This window comes from Protomyctophum parallelum (genome assembly GCF_964188405.1).
Source record: "Protomyctophum parallelum genome assembly, chromosome: 8".
NCBI lineage: Eukaryota > Metazoa > Chordata > Actinopteri > Myctophiformes > Myctophidae > Protomyctophum > Protomyctophum parallelum.
This window is the reverse complement of record NC_139703.1, coordinates 37,615,209-37,635,182: the sequence shown is the minus strand read 5'-3', so window position 1 is coordinate 37,635,182 and position 19,974 is coordinate 37,615,209. Positions and strand designations below refer to the sequence as shown.

General features: G+C 43.6%; 2 protein-coding genes across 4 annotated transcripts in view; both read right to left on the bottom strand.

Moving 5' to 3' along the window:
- The window catches only part of spcs1 (signal peptidase complex subunit 1), a 195,530-nt gene that overhangs the window by 49,001 nt on the left and 126,555 nt on the right, over window positions 1-19,974 (bottom strand). The window lies entirely within an intron of this gene.
- Window positions 45-19,475, bottom strand: gnl3 (G protein nucleolar 3). Its single transcript, XM_083772331.1, has 15 exons — window positions 19,401-19,475; window positions 18,645-18,703; window positions 16,995-17,135; window positions 15,870-15,980; window positions 15,698-15,766; window positions 13,458-13,593; window positions 11,266-11,369; window positions 10,092-10,242; window positions 9,008-9,095; window positions 7,537-7,714; window positions 6,813-6,955; window positions 5,065-5,201; window positions 2,592-2,764; window positions 1,421-1,490; window positions 45-1,306 (listed from the first exon to the last, which is right to left on the bottom strand). Exons 1-15 carry the CDS (start codon window positions 19,411-19,413, stop codon window positions 1,197-1,199), a joined length of 1,683 nt encoding a protein of 560 aa, XP_083628457.1. The 5' UTR covers window positions 19,414-19,475; the 3' UTR covers window positions 45-1,196.

The following is a 19,974-nucleotide window of genomic DNA, read 5'->3' as shown; positions in this document are numbered from 1 at the left end:
GATGCACATGCAGCAGCGGAAGCCAAATGATTAGCCCATATATTAAGGTAATGAGGAACAATTTATTACACGCTATATACACAATAATCTGCATGAACATAAGTTGTAAGAAATTACCTCTGAACATCACAATGAAGACCAATAACTAGGTCACACCTGGGATGAGTCTCTCGGGTCCTTGAATGCGCCCTTATATACTAGCTCCTCTAGTCTCACTCCTACAAGGTTATGTGAGGGAGGAAAGGACAGCCATATAGTTTGTTCAATTCTTTTTTTAAATGGTGTAATTTCTTACATTTTTAAAACACAGGCTCCGACAGTCTTGAAACAGTACATTTCCAGAAAACCACAACGTAACAATTTGGTTTGCACAATAAAATATGTAGTCGTCAACTCGTCACAGCTGTAATTTGGGTTTTTACCTTTTAAGACGGAAACCCATTTTTGGGTTCTTGTTGCCATGTACAGTACAGTACAGTACATATATAGCAACAGATGTTTTTCAGAATCGGCCTCAGGTCTAACTGGGTTAAGAAGTGTTCTATACGATTATAGATTTACATAGCGAACAGGATAAGGAAAAGCAACCGTCACACATGTAGCAAAGTCCGAGCTTGTCCATTTGATTTGAGCGCACATAAAACGTGATCCTACCCTACACACATTTACATTAACGCGTCTAGCAGCACACCACATACTACTGCAGGTATCCTTCCCTTCTTTACGTAACCTTTTTAGGAGCGAGGATAGATGAGCTAGGACAGAGAAGACTAAGGACCCGACATACAGGCCTTGGCCTCAAACCAATTCAACTTGCCAAGACATGCGGCATGTTGGGCTTACAGCACCCCAACATCAGCATGGTAGACAGACCTGTGTTTGATCCTGCGTGGGACATTCAGGTGACATGAGGTTAAGAGTAGGTCACGTTATTATATTTGGGGTGCGCACGCTTTTCCGACACACCAAAGGTCCGAAGCGCGGGGACATGCGATGCGACGCGAAAATGCGATGGTCCGACATGCGCTGCTCCCGTGCTTGCGGTTATGGTTAGGTTAGGGATTGAGGTTTCGGATCAATAGTATGTCGGAACTAAAGCCTGTACCCCATTTTATTTTACAAGCACCACCACTGTGACCACAATTATGATGACTTAACGAGTGCTCGGGGCATTAGGAGTTCAAAAGGCAAAAAGATCATTTGAAATCTGTGCTGAAGTCATAGACGTCGTCTGTGGTGGCGTTGGGGGCTCTGGGGAGGCTGGGCTCCACCGGGACTGGATCGACCTTCGCCGTGGTCGGTTCATCTGGGAGGAGAGGAGGACGTCAATTCAATATCAAAGCGTGATCAAATGTTGAGCACGTGAACCTTAAATTGGTCATCAATATATAATGCGTTTTCGATGTAAACAGGTTTTTACCGTTGACCGAGGTCTCCTGCAGTTCCTCCGTTTGTTCCTCTTCTTCTGGCTGTTCCGTGATGTCTTCAAGCTGAAAGTGCAGCACAACTTAAACAGTTAAGCCCTATTTTAGACTTATTTTAACCCATTTTGACCTGAGATCAGATTCTAAAAATGTCTTCTACATCCTGACAGTTTTCTGAAAAAGCTATGTTTCTATGTCAGTCGTTCTTCGATTTTTCAAAAATAGCAGACCTACAAGCTCGTAGCGCGCCACTCGGTGGCACGCTATGAGCTTGTAGATCTGCTATTTTTCATTAGCTAAAGCATAACATAATGCTAACACCTAAAGGGGTTCCCACACAAAATGGGTTAATAGATCTACAAGGCCAAGCTCACACCACAGAGATAGTCATTTTGGCCGTAACCATGCTCAAAACAAGGACACGCGTGTTTAACGATTCCATTTTTCCGATTGCCCTCAAAACAAGGTCTGAAGCAGCAGGATCAGCGTTGGATTAGAAGTCTTCATTAGAAGTCAAGACTTGCGTTGTATCCTCATTTCCATGCCGCTATGCAGACCAGACTATAGTGAGCTTCAATCAGTCAGACAGACTAATTAGCACGATTTTAAATAATCGGAGGCAAAAAGCCAGAAGCCACAGTGTAAAATAATTTATGCTCTTTAATCCATGCTGGCGTTTTAAGCATTACGTTATGCTTTATCTGTTGAAAAATAGCATATCTACAAGCTCATAGCGCGGCACCGAGTGCCGCGCTATGAGCTTGTAGATATGCCATTTTTGAAAAATCGTGAAAATGTGGCCCAAATGTTTGAATATATTCTTTCAGAGCGAACGTTTTTAACTCATATCTTTGCTTCTGGGGATGTCCCTGGAAAGACATTTTTTTATTTCAACGTCAACTAAATGGGTTAATAGTTTTGCAATAAAGGCATAGTGAAAAAAGAGCCCAATATTGCTTGTGAGATCTAGAAATTGACTAGAACAGATACTGACCATAATGTGCATTGCAATTTAATTAATTATGTAATAGGGGCACCGTCACACATCAGCATTTAGTGATTCTGAAGCATACTACGAGTGAATGTGCCTCAATGTGCAAACCAGCATTACATCTCGGCTAAGCTACTCTTTGACCAAATGCTTGTAGTATTTTTGTTGCCAATTACCCCTTCGTTCTTCATCTCCAACTCTTCTCCATTCTTCCGCCCCGAGTCTTTAACTTCCTTGGTGGGGATGCAGACGGTTTTCTCCTCGGGGATGTCAGAGACACTCAGCAGGCCGGCAGACGGGCCTTTAGTCGCAAAGAGAATACTACTGGCCTTGTTGGGACACCTTACACCTATAGGAGGGAGACAAAAATCACGTATGGAATGAATCCAGATGGAATGAGATCAGATTCTAAAAATGTCTTCTACATCCTGACAGTTTTCATTCTGACTGGGATCAGATTCTAAAAATGTCTTCTGTGTCAGTCGCTCTTCGATTTTTCAAAAAATAGCAGACATACAAGCGCTACGAGCTTGTAGGTCTGCTATTTTTCAATAGCTAAAGCACGACATGATGCTAACACCAAAATGGGTTAAGCACCGTTTACGGTGCTTAACCCAGCAGCAGGATCAGAGTTAGAACAGATTAGTCTTCATTCGTAGAAGTCAAGACATGCTTTTTATCTTCATTTCCATGCTGGTAGCCTGGTACGCAGAAACCATGTGTCTATATATACAACCTTTCGTCTGACACCACTAAATCTTTGAGATAAAAGAAGCGTACCCCTCAGAGTAAAGATAAAAGCGTACCCCACAGTCTCCTCGTTAAATGTTTGAGATAAAAGAAGCGTACCCCTCTCAGTCTCCTCGTTAAATGTTTGAGATAAAAGAAGCGTACCCTTCACAGTAAAGATAAAAGAAGCGTACCCCCTCAGAGTAAAGATAAAAGAAGCGTACCCCTCACAGTAAAGATAAAAGAAGCGTACCCCCTCAGAGTAAAGATAAAAGAAGCGTACCCCCTCAGAGTAAAGATAAAAGAAGCGTACCCCCTCAGAGTAAAGATAAAAGAAGCGTACCCCTCACAGTAAAGATAAAAGAAGCGTACCCCCTCAGAGTAAAGATAAAAGAAGCGTACCCCCTCAGAGTAAAGATAAAAGAAGCGTACCCCCTCAGAGTAAAGATAAAAGAAGCGTACCCCCTCAGAGTAAAGATAAAAGAAGCGTACCCCCTCAGAGTAAAGATAAAAGAAGCGTACCCCCTCAGAGTAAAGATAAAAGAAGCGTACCCCCTCAGAGTAAAGATAAAAGAAGCGTACCCCCTCAGAGTAAAGATAAAAGAAGCGTACCCCCTCAGAGTAAAGATAAAAGAAGCGTACCCCCTCAGAGTAAAGATAAAAGAAGCGTACCCCCTCAGAGTAAAGATAAAAGAAGCGTACCCCTCACAGTAAGGTTGGGCGATATGCCAATTTTTTTCAACCGCCAATCGTCTGACCAATATTCGCCGATTGACGATGTATTCGTGTCATAAAAGTAGAGTGAGAACAGCTCACTGCAGGTCGCAAAAAAGCCAGATCTACAAGCTCTCAAGGCGCCGCGTCCTGCCTGTTTTCGCAGCTCCGTTCGCTAGGCGTTGAGAGCTTGTAGATCAGTCTGTTTCTGCAGACTGCAGCGCAGCCAGGGTAACTTGCTCCCTTCCCTCCCCGGTCCGGTCGTCGGAGGCTCGGAGCGGAGCACTGAGCAGCGGAGCCGACAAGCTGCTGCAGCCGGGCTGATCCACACAGGCTCTCAAGGCGTCGCGTCCTGCCTGTTTTTGCAGTGCCGTTCGCTACGCGTTGAGAGCTTGTAGATCTGTCTATTTTTGCAGCGCTGGTGTCGGGGTCCGTTCACGTTGTCAATAAAAATAACTTAGATTACAGGCGGAGATGAAGTTCAATCAGTGGGTTGCACCAGTATTGGCTAGACGCTAAGCTAACGCTAAGCTAAGCGCTAAGCTAATGAATGATCCCCGTGCCTATACACTAACACTAGTAGACAGTTTTTTTTATTTCCCCCCCGCCACTCACGGGTGGCGCATTGGGATTGTGATGAGACACGAGACAGCAGTGTGCATTCTGTTGTGACTGTATATTATTAAACTGCATGGGTCTGGACTCCGGAGCTTAAACAACATGTAGGCTACAGCCTCCCTCAGCTCCCAGCCAGGCTGCCGTAAGTGCCGTGCGGCGGTGCCCGAGGCTGGCTGCTGACAGTGCTGAGTGCGGGGAGTCGGGACTGTGGGAGCATACCATTATAACGGGAGGAGGTGATTTCCACCCGGCCGCTGTTACTACTTTGCTGGGCCAAATTGATCCACATGTTGCTCACACTTTACAGGTTATCTAGGCTAAATCGTCCCGAGAAATCGCCTAATAAAAATATTCGGCGATTGGATTCGTATATTCGCGATTGACGATGTATTCGTATCGTCACCCAACCCTACCTCACAGTAAAGATAAAAGAAGCGTACCCCCTCAGAGTAAAGATAAAAGAAGCGTACCCCTCACAGTAAAGATAAAAGAAGCGTACCCCTCACAGTAAAGATAAAAGAAGCGTACCCCCTCAGAGTAAAGATAAAAGAAGCGTCCCCCGTCAGAGTAAAGATAAAAGAAGCGTACCCCTCACAGTCTCCTCGTTGGCCTTCTTCAGTTTGTCCAGATCCCAGCCCTTCTGCATCTCGGCCACCACGGCCTCCGACAGATAGGGGGCGGGGCTGAGGGTCTCTGGTGGCTTGCAGTGGTAGTTCAGCTTCGCTCTATCAAAGACAGGCCAGTGGAATAAACAACGGTTTAGATGTTTAGGAGGACGTGAAGCAAGACCTAGTGTTCGACTTGGCCACGATCATAATTTAGCTTTCTATACTGCTCAACACAAGCAGCGAGTGGCGTGGCGACGCATTTGGATCAGAGTTGGATTAAAGTCTTCATCATTCATCAAGACTAGAAAATGTTTGTCCTCATTTCCAACGGCCACCCAAACCTCCTACACCTCAGGTAAACACACTCACCCTGTCCACCCAAACCTCCTACACCTCAGGTAAACACACTCACCCTGTCCACCCAAACCTCCTCCAGCTCAGGTAAACACACTCACCCTGTCCACCCAAACCTCCTCCAGCTCAGTAAACACACTCACCCTGTCCACCCAAACCTCCTACACCTCAGGTAAACACACTCACCCTGTCCACCCAAACCTCCTACAGCTCAGGTAAACACACTCACCCCGTCCACCCAAACCTCCTACAGCTCAGGTAAACACACTCACCCTGTCCACCCAAACCTCCTACACCTCAGGTAAACACACTCACCCTGTCCACCCAAACCTCCTCCAGCTCAGGTAAACACACTCACCCTGTCCACCCAAACCTCCTACAGCTCAGGTAAACACACTCACCCTGTCCACCCAAACCTCCTCCAGCCCAGGTAAACACTCACCCTGTCCACCCAAACCTCCTCCAGCTCAGGTAAACACACTCACCCTGTCCACCCAAACCTCCTCCAGCTCAGTAAACACACTCACCCTGTCCACCCAAACCTCCTACAGCTCAGTAAACACACTCACCCTGTCCACCCAAACCTCCTCCAGCTCAGGTAAACACACTCACCCTGTCCACCCAAACCTCCTCCAGCTCAGGTAAACACACTCACCCTGTCCACCCAAACCTCCTACACCTCAGGTAAACACTCACCCCGTCCACCCAAACCTCCTACACCTCAGGTAAACACACTCACCCTGTCCACCCAAACCTCCTCCAGCTCAGGTAAACACACTCACCCTGTCCACCCAAACCTCCTACAGCTCAGGTAAACACACTCACCCTGTCCACCCAAACCTCCTCCAGCTCAGTAAACACACTCACCCTGTCCACCCAAACCTCCTACAGCTCAGTAAACACACTCACCCTGTCCACCCAAACCTCCTCCAGCTCAGTAAACACACTCACCCTGTCCACCCAAACCTCCTATAGCTCAGTAAACACACTCACCCTGTCCACCCAAACCTCCTCCAGCTCAGGTAAACACACTCACCCTGTCCACCCAAACCTCCTACAGCTCAGTAAACACACTCACCCTGTCCACCCAAACCTCCTACAGCTCAGTAAATACACTCACCCTGTCCACCCAAACCTCCTAAAGCTCAGTAAACACACTCACCCTGTCCACCCAAACCTCCTACAGCTCAGTAAACACACTCACCCTGTCCACCCAAACCTCCTACAGCTCAGGTAAACACACTCACCCTGTCCACCCAAACCTCCTACAGCTCAGGTAAACACTCACCCTGTCCACCCAAACCTCCTCCAGCTCAGGTAAACACACTCACCCTGTCCACCCAAACCTCCTACAGCTCAGGTGAACACACTCACCCTGTCCAGTCGTTGAGGACGGCGGCGGCGGCCTGTTCCATGTTCACGACTCCACCCTTCTGCAGAAAGCCACGCTTCTTAGCAAAGAGGCTCAGAAACTCCAAATGGTTCCTGTAGTCTGCGATGTTGTACTGGAGCATGATCTGGAATGTACAGACGTTCATTATTATGGGCCTCATACAGAGACTGACAGACGCTTTTTCGATTTTAGCTGAAAAGCGAGAGAGTATTTATTTTGTATTTCTTTGAGCGAAACTTTTGAGTTAAATCTTTAACATTTTGAGATGGGGTCGGTGGCCAGATTCATATAATTTTGGGGGTCCTCGACATGTAAACGTTAGAGAGAATGTTATAGAGAACATTGGAACTATCCCATTGAGACAAAGCGGGGTGCTATGGGCTATATAGTTCCAAACATTGGAACTATCCCATTGAGACAAAGCAGGGTGCTATGGGCTATATAGTTCCAAACATTGGAACTATCCCATTGAGACAAAGCGGGGTGCTATGGGCTATAGTTCCAATCAGACAGATTAACAGCACAATAGTTATCTAAACATCTCCCTCCCACAACCCCCATCATCACCTGGTTCTGGTCACACTGTTTGAGCAGGGTTCTGACAGCCTCTCACCTGGTTCTGGTCACACTGTTTGAGCAGGGTTCTGACAGCCTCTCACCTGGTTCTGGTCACACTGTTTGAGCAGGGTTCTGACAGCCTCTCACCTGGTTCTGGTCACACTGTTTGAGCAGGGTTCTGACAGCCTCCACCACGCCGTCCAGTCCCTCCTCCACCTGAAGGCTCCTCAGCGCCATGGAGACGGGGGGGTTGGCGGGAGACGCCACGATGCCCGGGCTGTCCAACAGCTTCACGCTCTTAGAGATGTGCACGTCCTGCATGATCCTGGAACACACAGGAGGTGGAGAACAGTCAGGATACAGAATACAATGAATGCATGATCCTGGAACAGAGAGGAGGTGGAGAACAGTCAGGATTAGTGATGCACCGAATATTCGGCCGCAGAAAATATTCGGCAGAAAATGGCTAAAAAAGCATTTTCGGCCTATTCGGTTTCGGCCCGAATCGGCAGAAAATATATCGCCGAATAGTGTATGCAATTAATGCATTCAAAAGAGCTGAATAAATGTTTTATGGACATTATTATGGTGATTATTATTTCAGTTAAGTTTTGCCATAACCATAAATCAGGTAGCTTTAAGGTATGGCAATGACAGCAATGGTAGGCAAAAATATATATAATATTAAATATATTCGGATATTCGGCCAACTGTTTCTTATATTCGGTTTCGGCCAAGAATTTCCCTAAAGGTGCATCCCTAGTCAGGATACAGAATACATGATCCTGGAACAGACAGGAGGTGGAGAACACCGTCAGGATATATAATACAATGTTGGATTGAAAACAGGGGTTTTTAGGGATGCACCGAAAGGGACATTCTTGGCCGAAACCGAATACAGGAAACAGTATGGCCGAAAACCGAATATTATTAATATTATATACTGTATCTTTTTTTCTTAACTTTCCTTGCTGTCATGGCCGTACCTTAAAGCTACCCGATTTATGGCAAAATAAATGGTTATGGCAAAACTTTACTTAAATAATAATCACTATTATGGGTCCATAAAACATTTATTCAGCTCTTTTGAATGCATTTAATTGCATACACTATTCGGCGATATATTTTCTGCCTATTCGGGCCCGAAACCGAATAGGCCGAAAATGCTTTTTTAGCCATTTTCTGCCGAATATTTTCTGCTATTTTTACCCCCCCACACACACACACACACACATAACTGAAAAAGCAGCCTGCAACGCATTTGGATCAGAGTTGGATTAGAAGTCTTCATTATGAAATCAAGACTGTTCGCTTTTGTCCTCATTTCCATGCTGTTGCACAAGCCTTAAGAAATTAAGAATACAATTCTACTTTTTTCTTTTCTTAAATCAGTATCTCGGCAATTAAATTGCAAAGTGTTTGTTGAAATCAATGGAAATCAATGTTTTTCAGGTAGGTCGGTAAAAGAAAGGACGGTGTAACATTATAGTTTGTTTCCTAGTTCTTTGACCTCCCACACAATGTCAATATAAGGATGCAATGGGTCCGTGGTTAACGGTAATGAAGTCAACACGTTGTTCAGTGTAATCATGTGCCACAGAGTGCTCCTTTAACTCACTTGGTGATGCCTCTCTGGATGCCGGCGTTGCACGCCCGCAGCCCCTTCACGCTGTTGACCAGACTGCTCTTCCCCACGTTGGGGAAGCCTGAGGGCAGGAGGAACAAGAAGCACAACAACAGCACAGCCATGAAGCCACACTTATAGATATTTAACCAGTTAGACCCTATTCTATACTTTTATGTTACGATGGTGTGGCTTAAATAGACCATTTATTACATGCTCACACCAGAAGGGGTTAAGCACCGTTTACCCTTGAAAAAGGTCTAAACAGCAGGATCAGCGTTAGAACAAATTAGTCTTCATTCAGAAGTCAAGACGTGTGTTTTATCCTCATTTCCATGCTGGTAGCCCGGTACGCAGAAACCATGTGTCTATATGTATACACATCAACCTTTCGTTGTATAGTAGGGCTGCAACGATTCATCAATTAATCGTAATCAAATCGATTATTCAATTAGTTGTCAACTAATTTAGTAATTGATTACCGTAATCGAATCGGCAACTAATCACAAATTTTTAGCAATTTATCATAGGTGATTTCCATGCACTTAACCATAGTTTTTCCAGTGTTAAGTGTAAGTAAAGTAAAAGAGGAGTGATCCATCTCTCTTCCCTTACAATCTGATGATAGTTGCACAGTAGCGACTGCAAAGCAAAATATGACATAACCATTATAGTATCAAGAACAATATTTATTTTTAAATTACCTATTTGAGTTCAGAAGAGTACTGTTCCTTCTAGACTGACACATGTGTAGCTATTCTTTATCAAATGTATGCAGTCAGAATAAGCCTAAAGAATAAGAATAAGAAAGCCTAAAGTTGCTTTAATTCATTTTAATTTAGTTTGTCTTTTATTTGAATAGCAGCCTAATCGGCAGCTAATCAAATTACATTTTGAATGAATTATATTTTTTTGTTAGTTAGAACATGTCTAAAATAACCTAAAATATATTTTAAGGCGATAGCTAAATAAGTGTCATAATCCGATTAATAGTTTAAATAATCGGCAGATTAATGGATTATGAAAATAATCGTTAGTTGCAGCCCTATTACAGCTGCTTTGGGAGAGGGAAGCTTACCGACGACACCGACTTTGAGCATGTCCTCCTTCCCCAGCGTCGCCCGGTAACCTTCCAGAAGCTCCAGGAGAACGTCGTTCCCCAAACACGCCGCCGCTCGGGATTTATCGAAAACTCCGTTTGCAGCCATTACCCGGTTTTTCCTTTCATTCTAATAAATAAATAAATAAACATAAAATCAGAAAAGGGTTGGCTTTACGTTGAGATTGCTAGCAAATTAACCCATTCTGACCTGAGATCAGATTCTAAAAATGTCTTCTACATCCTGACAGTTTTCTGAAAAAGCTATGTTTCTATGTCAGTCGATTTTTCTAAAATAGCAGACCTACGAGCTTGTAGAGCTGCTATTTTTCAATAGCTAAAGCATAACATAATGCCAACACCAAAAGGGGTTCCCACCCAAAATGCGTTAAGTGTTAAGTAAATTTGTGTTGTTCATTTCGATCAATTCTCCTTCATGCAGTACAAGACAATTTCCTCTGAATAAAACTACAGACAAGAGTGTAAAACATTAGCAGAAGGTCACTTATCATCGATAGGACGCCAACAAGTTCATGTTGTCCCTCAACACTGTACAATACACTGGACATATTAGTGACCACCACGGTGCTGCATGTGTTCACAACACAGCCTTCAGCTCCGCTATAGCACAACGGAGCCAGCAGGCTGCGCTGTTGAGTTACTTTAGGAGGCTATAACCAGTTGGGGAAGCACAGTCAGCTGCTCAACCTTCTCAGTCCTCCTTCACTAACCGGAACTAACAGACACTGAAAACGTAGGTTTTTCTGAAAACTGTCGTGATTTATGAGACATCATGTAGAATCTGGTCTGACATAAATGGGTTAACCCATTTAGACCTGAGGAAGATTCTACAAAACACCTGTTTCCAAGTCAGTGGTACTAAACCTTTTTCATGTCAAGGACCACAAACATTATCTGTATTTGGCTGCCGACCCCCCATCTGAAAATATGTCGTTCCAGGGACCCCTCCCACAGAAGCAAATATTTGAGTGAAAAATGTTCGCTCTGCAAGAATATACAGGTATATTCCAAATTAGCGCCTCATTTTCACGATTTTTCAAAAATAGCAGACCTACAAGCACAAGCGCTATGAGCTTGTAGATCTGCTATTTGTTTCAAAACACCAGCATGGGTTAAATCACTGCAGCCTCACCACTGTCCTGTCCTGGAGCTGTATCGCCGCCTTGAAGGCCAAAACGGGGAACTCCTGCTGGAGACACTGGATCCACCTCTCCAAGTTCTCCTTCGGGACCAGATCTAAAAAGAAAAAAAACAGAACATCAAAGTCGGTTACAATTGGATGGCAGTTTGGACATCGGTCTGCAAAACTATCACACATCACGACAACTTGACACAAGCTTTAATTGTTTATCGTAGGGATGCTGCGATCTAGATCGCTCACTTTCGATCCGATATCAATATGGCATATGGCAGTATCAATACCGATCCGATCCAGATACAGACAACACTTATTTTGCTGCTGCGTGCGACAAGCAAACACTACATGCTGGAGCGGAATACTGGAATGGATTGCTTGGTTAGGAGCGTTAGATCCGTCATTTTCGCTGCAGTCTGATCCGAACCGATCTACGTCATTTGGATGATATCAGGCCGAGGGCATCCCTAGTTTATCGTTACAATATCTTATCATTACAATATCTTATTGTTATAATATACCCCCCCCCCCCCCCCCACACACACACACGCAAATAACTGAAAAAGCAGCCTGGCAATGCATTTGGATCAGCGTTGGATTGGTGTCTTCATTATGAAATCAAGACTGTTCGCTTGTGTCATCATTTCCATGCTGGTGCGCAGGCTGGCCCTCTTAAAACAAATATTTATATTCATCCCTGAACTCTCAAAAGGACCACATCACCCCATTTTCAACCTCGTCTTCATATTAGGGTCCTCACTAATGCTCCTATTAAATCAGTATCTCGGCCATTCAATTGCAAAGTGTTTGTTGAAATTCAACACAAAAAACACATTTCTACTTGATGAGTGACATGATGTACAAGCAGGGCAACTGGCGGCTCGGGGGCCACATGCGGCCCCCACCATCACTTAATGCGGCCCTCAGGTTAATATCTGAATAATATTATTATTAAATCAATTATTGTCTCCACCAGGCCGAAGGCATGTGGGGAGAGTATGTTTTGCACTCCGTCCGTCCGCGTGTCCGTCCGTCCGTCCGTGTGTCCGTGTGTCCGTGAACAGCTAATCTCGGCCACCGTTAACCCGGTCGATGCCATATTTTGCACACACACTCCCTGGATGCCAACCATGAACCTCTGCCCCAAACTTTCCAGAACGGCCTGTTATAGCGCCACCAGGAGGCCGCTTTGTGCAAAACAAGTTTTTCGATGCCATATTTTGCACACACACTCCCTGGATGCCAACCATGAACCTCTGCCCAAAACTTTCCAGAACGGCCTGTTATAGCGCCACCAGGAGGCCGCTTTGTGCAAAACAAGTTTTTGCACAGTACACCTACAGATTTTGTCCAAACATCACGCAAATTGGTACACAGTCTCTCTAGAGCCATTCAACGAAACGGGTCTTTCAGATTTATCAGACTCCATCCTGATTGGTTAAGATTGGCTTCCAAAGTTCACAGGAGTGCTCAGTTTCAAACAAAATGCTGCAAATCATGAACACATCGCGTGATTTCCGTGAAATTGTGCACCCACTTTCCCACTAGGCCGAGGACGAAATGCCACATGAACAATTTCAACTCAGCCTCAAGGTGGCGCTATAACTGGCCGAAAAGTGTTTTTACCTCTAACTGCACGGATCTGTGGATAACCTGGTGGAGACCTGTGCCCGGAAGGGCACTTTTTCTAGTTATTATTGATTTCAGCTAATTACTAGTATTAAAATGTTTGTTATTGTCTTTTTCATACCCAATGTATTTGTATTTAGTTAATAAAGTTAAGATAACTATAACTAAATTGAAAATAAATACAAATGTTACTTTTCTGGATTCCAATTAAAAAAAATAGCAAAAAACAATATTCAGGATTTCAATGCAAATATAGCAAAAATAGGCGATCTACGCGTCGCGATGCGGCGCGTTTTGAACTTGTAGATCGGCTATTTCTGCTACGACATGCATGCAATGTGGCCCCTCTGGAGTGGGTATGGAAATATATTGGCCCTCTCCATCGTCAAAGTTGCCCACCCCGTAACTAGCTGATAACCAGAACACAAAAAGATTTGTTTGTTTCCATTGTGGTCCATTCATTGTACTCCTCAATTCATCAACCGATCTAAGTCATTCGGCCGATATCAGGCTCGAGGGCATCCCTAGGTTAATCGTTACAATATCCTGCATCCATTTACCTATTTTAGTTAAAACAAAGAGCAGTTTCTTGTTGCCTCCCCTCCGAAGCACAGCCTCCTCCAGCTGTGGGCACCTGTACCCCATGGGGTCCCTGGCATCCAGAACCTCCAGGATGACGTCAGATGCGTCTATGACCTAGAGAAGAGTAGAGTTCAGTTTAACCCATTCTGACCTGAGATCAGAATCTAACAAACAGATGAATGGTGGTTCTTTAACCCATTCTGACCTGAGATCAGATTCTAAAAATGTCTGTTTGAAAATGACAGTTTTCTGAAAAAGCTATGTTTCTATGTCAGTCGTTCTTCGATTTTTCAAAAATAGCAGACCTACAAGCTCATAGCGCGCTACTCGGTGGCGCGCTACGAGCTTGTAGATCTGCTATTTTTCAATAGCTAAAGCATAACATAATGCTAACACCAAAAGGGGTTCCCGCCCAGAATGGGTTAAAAATAATAATAAGTCATCTACAGCAGATCATTTCATAATTCATACAGACTGCTCCAAATTAACTGTACCTCAGAGTGTAGAGTAGGAGAGTAGACACACTTTGATCTCGCAAAAAACGTTTGGAATAAAAAATAAAAAAATACTGTACATGCTGTCCAGAATGGTTAGAACACTAAAAGGGGTTCCCGCCCAGAATGGGATAAAACAGTCACGTTGCACACATGCCTAAAATTGCTGGTATTTGCGCCGCCCTCGTTGAAAACAACGTATTTCCAACTCCATCTTGTCCCTCTCCATTCAGGCTGCATGAACAGCGCTCAGTTTTCTGCCCCCTCAATGTCGTAACTCTGTCATACTCTATGGCTCTGACATCCACTAAAAAATGAATTAGTGGGTAATAAACTGCATAGTGCATAGGACTCCAACTAGTTCATGTTGTCCCTCAACACTGTACAATACACTGGACATATTAGTGACCACCACCGTGCTGCATGTGTTCACAACACAGCCTTCAGCTCCGCTATAGCACAACGGAGCCAGCAGGCTGCGCTGTTGAGTTACTTTAGGAGGCTATAACCAGTTGGGGAAGCACAGTCAGCTGCTCAACCTTATCAGTCCTCCTTCACTAACCGGAACTAACAAACAAGACACTGAAAAGAATCTTGTACTGTTTTCGTGCAACATCGTTCTATGTTAAAGTACAAAATAGAGCTTAAGTTGGTTAACCCCTTTTTGGTGGGAACCCCTTTTGGTGTTTTAAAGCATTATGTTATAGAGCGTCGCAGTCCCTCCCCCTTTCAGAACGACGAGTGGCCCAGGAAATGAAATGCAATGCATTTCTCCCATAGGATTTTCTTTAAGTATTTATTTAAAGACGGTTACACCGCGGACAAAGCCAACTCGGATCGTGACAAATCATGACAATGAACACAATGTTTTGGGCCGATCAAATAATTTATAAGAAAAAAAGAAAAAAAAATAGTGTTGTCTCCTGTCTTTAATTTCTTCTAATGATTTGATCGGCCCAAAATATTGTGTTCATTGTCATGATTTGTCACGATCCGAGTTGGCTTTGTCCGCGGAGTAACCGTCTATAAAATACTTAAAGAAGAGAAATGCATTGCATTTCATTTCCTGGGCCACTCGTCGTTCTGAAAGGGGGAGGGACTGTGACGCTCTATACTTTAGCCATTGAAAAATAGCAGATCTGCCATTTTTGAAAAATCGTGAAAATTTGCCTCAAATCTTTGAATATATATTATTACAGACTCGGTAGCCTCGGTACCAGGCTTTCATTTTTGTTGGTGCAAAAATTTAAAGCCTGGAGGAACGCATTGGCCGCTCTGGTCTAAAAGTGGGAGTCAACCCTTCCGGGTGGGTGTCGCTCCAAATTATGTGACGTAGCGCTGCACTAGGGGGGAGAGGAGGGGCCGGGGGTGACGGACAGATCGATGAGATCCAATCAGGGCGTGCGCAAATCTCAGCCGCGACCCGCCCCTCTAGACCAGAAACCTAACACGTTAGCTCAGGCTACAGACTCAGTGAACATTTTAACTCAAATCTTTGCTTCTGGGGGGGAGAGGGGGGTCCCTGGAATAACATATTTTCAGATGGGGGGCGGAGGCATATTACATATCCTTTTTGGGATCTTTGACATGAAATATTGAGCACCACTGACATAGAAACATAGGGGTTTTTCAGAAAACAGCCAGGATTTTGAAGATTGTTTTTAAATTTCGATGTCAGGCCTAAATCCCTTGATACAATGAAGTGATACAACGGATTGTCTTACCTTGTTCAACTCTGTACAAAGGGACTTTTTGGAACTTTTGTCTTTAATCTTTTTGTACTTCTTCTCGTCCTGTTAAGAAAAACATGGGGAGGAAGAAATAGTTAAATTATGATCCATTTACATTCTAATTCTTACCGTAATGTTAGTCTTTTTATAATTATAATATATTTACCGTCCGAGGCTTTTTGGCCGCGGGCGCGTCTTTAGCGTCGGTACCCTTCCTCTTGTTCTCCTTCCTCTTCTCTTTTTTGGCCTGCATCTTTTTCTTCTTCTCCTCCTCGATCTGGGAGAGATTATCAATATTTAGTCAGACAGTAAGCACAGCCCCACAGGACTCCCATCAACCCCCCCCCACACCCCCCCACACCCCCACACCCCCACACACACACACCCACCCACACCCACACCCACACCCACACCCACACCCACACACACACACACACAACTGAAAGATCAGCCTGGCAACGCATTTGGATCAGAGTCTGAAATGAAAGTCTTCATTATGAAATCAAGACTGTTCGCTTTTGTCCTCATTTCCATGCCGTTGCACAAGCCTTAAGAAATTAAGAATACAATAATCTTAAATCAGTATCTCTACAGTATCTCGGCCATTCAATTCCAAAGTGTTTGTTGAAATTCAACACAAAACACACATTTCTACCTGATGATGATAATAACTTGATGTACTGATACCAGCTGATAACGAGAACACAAAAAGACCCATGGTGTTTGTTTCCATTGTACTCCTCAATTCATCAGTAAACACACTGTCCAGGTTTCATTTGAATCTACATTCTAGTTATGTGACACCTTATCTGAAAAGGTGTCACAAATGTTTGGTGTTAATTATTAAAACTGTCAAGACAGACCATAATAATATCATGACAGTAAATTAACAGATTTAAAATTGATAAATGGATAAATTTGCGCGAATGTAAAGACAAAACGGAAGTGGGGAGGAGGCTGCAATTTCCGTTCACGAACAATCGAACATATATTTTAAAATATCTTTACATATCAGGATGGATACATTTGCGCGACTGTAAAGACTAAACGGAAGTGGGAAGGAGGCTCCACTTCCGCGTTATATTTTACTCATCAGAGCTTCCGTTGCTCCAGACTGTATGATGGAAGCGTTTGGTAAATCGCGAGAGGCAACAGTCTGGCAACACGAGACTACATCAACTATGGCGTTAATTTATGAAAAAATACCACACAAACGGTTAGAATAATTTTGGATATACAAGGTTTCTGCCCGGCGACAGCGATGACATCATGATGATGCCCCGCCCCTTACCTTGATCCGCCTCTGTTCCGCCTCTCGGAGCACCTCCTCTTTGAAGGGGGCGATGTTGGGCACGCCCAGGTCCTTCTTGGGCCGCGTGTTCACGCCTTTCTTTTTGGCCTCTTTTCTGAGTTTTTTGTGATGTTCCTTCACCTGAAATAAATACAACAAATAACGTTTTTAGTTATTTATTTATTTTTGCCCATTGGGACCAGAGGCCAATTCTACGAATGCCGTCTAAACCAGCGGTTTTCAATCTTTTTTCGTGGCAAAGACCCCTTAAACATAAACACTTTCAAGATGTGTTGAGGCCCGGGCGCCGATGTCTGGCTTTCATGTGTGACATCATGTGGAAGTCAAGTCTATGGACTTTTAATGTTTACGTTAACTGGAGCAAAAAAGCAGCCTGGCAATGCATTTGGATCAGCGTTGGATTGGTGTCTTCATTATGAAATCAAGACTGTTCGCTTTTGTCATCATTTCCATGCTGGTTGCGCAGGCTGGCCTTCTTAAAACAAATATTTATATTCATCCCTGAACTCTCAAAGGACCACATCACCCCCTTTTCAACCTCGTCTTCATATTAGGGTCCTCACTAATGCTCATATTAAAACAGTTTGACTGCCGCAAATTGTTTAATCCAGGGTACTTTTTACGACATTCCCACGTTTTGTTTGATGTGTTTAATCTGCCGTATTGTAATAAATAAAAATAAACTCTGTCTTTGCCGCGGAGCTAGAGACTAGATGGTTTCGTTTTGATGACGAAACCGGAAATCAACACATGCTGTAGGCTTGCTAGGGCTTCTGGGAAATTGAGTCCAATGCAAATGAACTGGGTACAACGCCTCATGGAGGAGGGTCTTGTGCTGCGGTCTTCCGGCGCACCAAGATGGTGGGTGGTGCGATGGGTTCATAACAAACTGAGGAACCTTTTTTCGCCGGATTTTCACGGATCAAAAGCCCAAATAATTCAGCGTATGCTCTAAAGGTAATACAACAATCTCGGCAGCGTAGGATATTTGATTAAAATGTGGGTTACGCGTTTTAATTAGACAAACTGTTAAAGAGAATGATGCCACCCTGTTAGAGTACTCTGCAGAAACCTGCCTACCATTGAGTGAGGTCATCATCAGTAGGCAGTAGACCATTTTAGGACCATTAGTAGAGGAGCCACTAATATGAAGAAAGTTGAAAATGGTTGATGTACTTAAAAAATATATATATATATATATATATATATTATATATTGTAATGTTTAAAAATGAATTATGAACTTGCTTTATTTTCATTATTCGAGGTCCAAATTCCCCACTACTGCAAATAATTCCTCTTTTCTTTGTTTTTACATGGAATTGAACCCATTCTGAACGGGAACCCATGTTATGCTTTAGCTATTGAAAAATAGCAGATCTACAAGCTGGCGCGCTACGAGCTTGTAGGTCTGCTATTTTTGAAAAATCGAAGAACGACTGACATTTTTAGAATCTGATCTCAGGTCAGAATGGGTTAATCAGACCAGTGTGTGTGTCCAGTGAAAACCTCGTATGAATCTGATCTCAGGTCAGAATGGGTTAATACAAATACATTTTAAACGCATACATAAAAATCATTTTTCTAGAGCTGTAGCGTGCATGCACGCGCACACACACACGTTACTAACCTTCTTCTGGATCTTGTACTTTACGGAACATGATATCCTCTTGCTCGCCTTCTTTAACTCTGAACACAACGACAGCAGTGGTGTTAAAAGTCAAGTACATTTACTCAAGTACTTTTAATCCACTACATCTCAGGGGCAAATATTGTACTTTTACTGTGCTATACTACCATAATTATTTGAAAACTTTAGTTATTTTGTAGATTTGTATTATTATTAGAAGACATACGGTACATTAACATTAACCACCTTTTTAGCCCTACAGTATATTACATGTGTTGGCCATTTGAAAATAGCTGATCATTGTGAGCTTGTAGATCTGCTATTTTCTGCTAAGATCTTTTAGACATTTCATAAAGATTTGAAAACGTGTGAAAATGAGACATTCTGCTTGAGTACCTTCTACTTTTGCTACCTCTTGACACCAATACTTTTACTCGAGTAAATATGTAATTCTGGACATTTACTTGTTAACAGAGTAATTCTACATTACACAGTTAAATGCGTCAGGTTGGTGACAGTCAGAAAGACACATGGCACCATGTGTGGAAAAACTGGATGTTAGTTAGTTAGCAGCTAATGCTAACAGCAAAACGTAGCTAGCTAAAGTAGTGGTGGCTTCTAACGCCAACACTAAAGCACTTATTAATTGGGTTCGTTGAGCATGCCACGCACAAGCAAGAGAGAGAAAGAATGACTGAAATGTTATGTTTTGTAAGAGTCATTATATATTATAAGACAGATGCTAGGCGTACTTACTGGGACGCTTCATTGTGGATGTGTGTGTGATGGACTCTGCACGTGGAACAGAGTGGAGTCAGCACGAGCAGCAAGCTACTGACTGCCGCAGTGTTGCCAGATAGGGTGAAAGAAATGAGCAGCAGCCGAATTGTTATTCACAGTTTGTGGAATTGGTACATTTCAGTGATTGATTGATTGTATGAAGTATACGTATGAACAACAGTATGCCGAATAGGTACATTTCAAACAAAAGCACAACTCAATACAAATATAAAGTAAAAGCATTCACTTGTTTACAACAGGGTCCACCATTTTCAATTCATCAGAACATTTAGGGACGTACAAATAAAAAGCACTAGTTGTGACCGAGGCCCGTGGGAGTCTGGTCGGGGATAGGGCAGAGAGAATCCAACCTTCCGAGGTTCGGAAGGGACAGATATGATCCTCTTGAGGCAAGCTTGTCTTCTTGGTGTCCGGCGGTCGGTAGCGCGATCTTGGTAGGCTATGGAGTCCTAGGTCGGCGTCCTGACCTCGGTTAATAGCTTAAATCCGTCTAATGCTCGCGTAGGCACCTATAGGGCCTATTTATAGT

Coding starts and splice junctions, on each gene's coding strand:
- gnl3 (XM_083772331.1), bottom strand. Junction 11,370..13,457: donor CTTTGTTTTAACTAAAATAG/GTAAATGGATGC, acceptor TTTTCTTTTTAG/ATCTGGTCCCGAAGGAGAAC. Junction 7,715..9,007: donor ATCCAGAGAGGCATCACCAA/GTGAGTTAAAGG, acceptor TGTGTGTTCCAG/GATCATGCAGGACGTGCACA.